Below are 3942 nucleotides of genomic sequence, written 5' to 3'. Positions count from 1 at the left end.
TATTCATTTGATTTTGCAACTGTTCACTGAAACAGACTTTTCAATAAAACTACTTGTGACATGTCATATTTGGCTTTGACTGAACATTTGCGGAAAAAATATCGGGGTATATATTTTGTATATCAATACTCAGCCTAAAAATATTGGGATATGACTTTTGGTCCATTTTGCCCAGTCCTAATTACAATATGAAATGCATTACGGAGCGTTTAGCCGCACACAATCAATTAACAAGCAAAATAAAATTGACAAATTGGATAATAACAGTCTTACTAATTGTTATTTTTAGGAGTTTGATGTTTAGAATGTGTGTTTTTTTTTTTTTACCTAGACTCGCGCACTCTCCAGGTGTTACTGGTCAAGTTGGAAAGAACATCCTGCAGGATCTCCTTAAGATACTTATCAACCTGAAACACATCAGAACAAACCAACGTACTCACATTACTTTTAATGATAATAGTCTTTTACATCTTTGTCTACATCTATTTGTTTGGAGATGCATGTAATATGTATATTTTTTGCATGTGGATGTTGCACAGGACTAAAACTCCTACCAGGGTCTTATCAGTGACCAAGGCGTCCCAGATGCTGGTCATGGCCTGACGAATGCTCAGGTTGGGGTCAAACTGGTAGCGGTACAGGCGGGGCACAAGCTGTGGCAGAAATGGGGCCAGCTGCTCTCCGGCCTTGGCTGCAATCATGTGGAAACCAAAAGCTGCTCCCTAAAAGGAGAAGGGGTCAGGTGGAAGAAAGGGTGAGACAACCCCAGATAGTTAGTAAGAAGTGGCACATGTGGTGGATGGGAAAGATGATGAGGATGAGAATGATGCATGCTCGATACCTTGCGGGAGTTCCACATGGCATGATGATTGGCTAGGTTCATGAACTTGTAGACGAGATCTGGTTGATTCAGGTCGCTGGCCAATGAGCAGAGCTCCTTATATGTGGTCAGGCCATGACTGCCAGGAGCCATCAATACAAGCGGAAGACCAAGATCAATTTGTACACACAAAACCCACACAATGTGATTATTTTGCATTTACATTTGGAAAGCAAAAAAATTAGTGGTGACATACGACTTACCCATCAGGTGTTTTCCCCAAACCTTCTCCTTGGAACACCTCTGTATCTTCTGAAACGGTGTGTTTTACTCTGTTTGCAAAGATAAATAAGAATTTACCAATATCTTACTGAAACAGTTTTTACCTTATTTCTTATCCCCTGCAGAAGGGACACCACAGCCTCTCGTGACTCTCTCCACCTTTACTAAACCATGCACTCACCTTTTGCCAGTCATGAGTGTTTCCACCAAGGTAGACACCAGTTCCTGCTGGTCATCCTCTCCTCCCATCTCATAGACGAGGCCCAGGCCTTTAGACGCCACATCCTGACTCAACTCTAGATAAAAGAAAAAAACAAAAAGGATGGACTAAGAATTGGGAAGGACAGAGCGCAAAGGGTGATGGTTTATTTTACAGTGTTGCACAGAAGCATTTAAAAAGCACTGGCTGGTGTCAATAATGAACAGATCAATCCAACAGTCACGTTGAATTGAAGTCTTTTCTTACCATCAGGGTCTGAAAGAACAGAGATGAAGGCCACCTGAATCTCCTTCAAATGGGACTGTAGGAGTAAAGGCAAAATTATTTGTTCATGTTTGACAAACACAAAAGGATTTGACATACAGTATACACACCAAGTCTGAAATGTGTCCTTTGCTACAAAAAACGTAGCCCTCAAGCACAGATGACTCCCTCATTAGGAGAAAAAAAGGATTATGTATTTCCTACAATTAAAAGGTAATTTTTAAATACAGACACCTTCTGTGACAAATGTGAAAAAAAAGGAAAAGCGTTCCAAAAACGATTACTAAAACTATACAGTTAATAGCCTAAATATAAGGTCATAGTCATATTTTAACATCTGACATTTTCAAAATGAAAATAGCAGGATTGGTGTGCCAACTCAAGATCTTACACACCAAAAACAAGGTAATATACAATTACACAAAAGGATCACTCTCTTGGTTATCAGTTCATTCTTTGAACTATCTTTAGATTCAGAGGTATATAGTTGTACAATACACCCACCATGATTTCCTTGTGTTGGCTGAGTTTCCTGACCAGGGAAAGCAGCCATATGCAGGATGCCTGTCGGACATGGGGGTTCTGGCTGGGAATATACCTGGCCAGGATGGAATTGAGGACCCAAGGAACCACATCATTATTTTTCACATCTAACAGAGAAAGGAAGATAGTGTAAATGTTGTTAAGGGGCAAAAATGAATATTCAGATTAAAAAGTACATACCATTTTATGTAAATATATGCTCAGGCCAACTTAATTGTTCACACATCAGATCACTAGCTGCTAAACCTAAATGATATATGTCTTTCATCGTTAAGTATTTCACTGTGACAACCCTGTCATTTTGCAAGAGATAGTCAGACAAATCTGACCCCTTAAAAAAGAAATTGCAATGTGAAAAATCACCCTAAACACGTACTTGACAACCAAATCAATCTAATTTGTGTAATTTTAGCTCAAAAGATGACCTAATCTATTAGTACTTATGATGCAGGTCAGTTTCACTCCAAAATATATAAACCCGTACAAAGAAGTACAAATCAAGTCATTGTATATAGTTATTTTATTTATATAGCCCAATATCAACGATTTGTAATCGGTTCAGCATACGTCAACCTTAATTAAAAAATAAAAAAATAAAATAAACTCCCCAAACAAAAATGGAAGAAACATCAGAAAGAGCACCTGAGGAGGCATCCTTCTCCCTGGAGTGACAGACATGCAATAGATGTGTGTACAGAAAAGCCTAACATACTAAAATTCAACTGCTACAACTGAAAGAACTTACTGTGTGGTGGGGTGTATTGGTCCTCGGTGCAGGTCCATGGGTCTCTGGCAGCTCCAGAGCTGGTGCCTATTGCAACACTGGTTATAGCCTCGCCAACTGCAAACTGCAGCTCCACCTGTTTGGCCTTAAGAAAGAAAAATGAAAAAAGGTGAGCCAAGTTTCCACTAATTAGCCCCCCAAACAGCTTCAAAGGTGGACCATGTCAATGAATGTTAATAATTTAAGAGTGCAAAAATCCCCACTTCTGCCAATAATTGAAGGTTTGATACATCAGCTTGAGACCTATTACCTAACAATGCAAAAATACTCCATTCGTGTTTTTCCTCTTTCAGAAAACGTGTCTACTAATGTTCCCAAACAATCTGTTAGCTCTAACTGCTTTGTTGTTGTGTTTGTAAAGTTCTGCATTGCTATTGTTAATAGTACAGTCAGTCAGAATAGTTCATACCTCTACAGAGTCCATGAGACCCTGCAGCAGCTTTTTCTGGTGAGGGAAGTCTCCATCTCCCACAGGTAGATAACCCAAGGTCTGGATTGATCGCTCCTTCATCTGGACCACGTACATGGACAGATGGTCAAATACAAACAAGACAATTAAAATAAATAGGAGTTACAAATCTTTCAGCTGAGGATCAGATGCATCATACATGAATATGTGTCCTAACTAAACATATATATCACAGCAACCACTTCCTTTTGTGTAGTCGCTGGTTACCTTTGTGCTTTCCTTGCCAGAAGGGATACGAGCAAGCAGATTTTCCACGACTGAAAGTTTGGTGAAGCCCACTCCATCTGCAGGGATGAGCAGGGTGCCATTTCGGCCTATTTCTCCCAGAGCTGTACACGCTGCTACAGCCAGAAGTGCAATACTGCTGTCCAGGAAGGAACCTGGATGGACACAGACACAAACAGACACACACATCAGCCAGATGTTGGTGTGAAGGATGCCATTCTCTAAATGCTGGAACGGCACAGTGAGGATGCTCTTCTTGGACTTCTCCAGTGCCTTTAATACCATCCGGCCCCATATACTTCAGGATAAACTGAACAGGATGGGAGTGGACCCCT

General features: G+C 40.4%; 1 protein-coding gene across 2 annotated transcripts in view; it reads right to left on the bottom strand.

Moving 5' to 3' along the window:
* ecpas (Ecm29 proteasome adaptor and scaffold) overlaps positions 1 to 3942 on the bottom strand; it is a 20224-nt gene that overhangs the window by 7558 nt on the left and 8724 nt on the right. For both annotated transcript variants that reach the window (XM_032543873.1, XM_032543874.1), the window contains exons 22-31: positions 3590 to 3762; positions 3323 to 3424; positions 2875 to 2998; positions 2091 to 2236; positions 1569 to 1623; positions 1284 to 1398; positions 1084 to 1152; positions 842 to 959; positions 555 to 722; positions 328 to 407 (exon numbers count right to left, since the gene is read on the bottom strand). In XM_032543873.1, coding sequence (XP_032399764.1) covers positions 328 to 407; positions 555 to 722; positions 842 to 959; positions 1084 to 1152; positions 1284 to 1398; positions 1569 to 1623; positions 2091 to 2236; positions 2875 to 2998; positions 3323 to 3424; positions 3590 to 3762 — 1150 coding nt within the window. The remainder of the gene's footprint in view (positions 1 to 327; positions 408 to 554; positions 723 to 841; positions 960 to 1083; positions 1153 to 1283; positions 1399 to 1568; positions 1624 to 2090; positions 2237 to 2874; positions 2999 to 3322; positions 3425 to 3589; positions 3763 to 3942) is intronic.

The sequence above is a fragment of the Etheostoma spectabile genome, chromosome 2 (assembly GCF_008692095.1).
Source record: "Etheostoma spectabile isolate EspeVRDwgs_2016 chromosome 2, UIUC_Espe_1.0, whole genome shotgun sequence".
Lineage (NCBI taxonomy): Eukaryota > Metazoa > Chordata > Actinopteri > Perciformes > Percidae > Etheostoma > Etheostoma spectabile.
The sequence above is the reverse complement of the archived record's forward strand: the minus strand, read 5'-3'. Positions and strand labels throughout refer to the sequence as shown.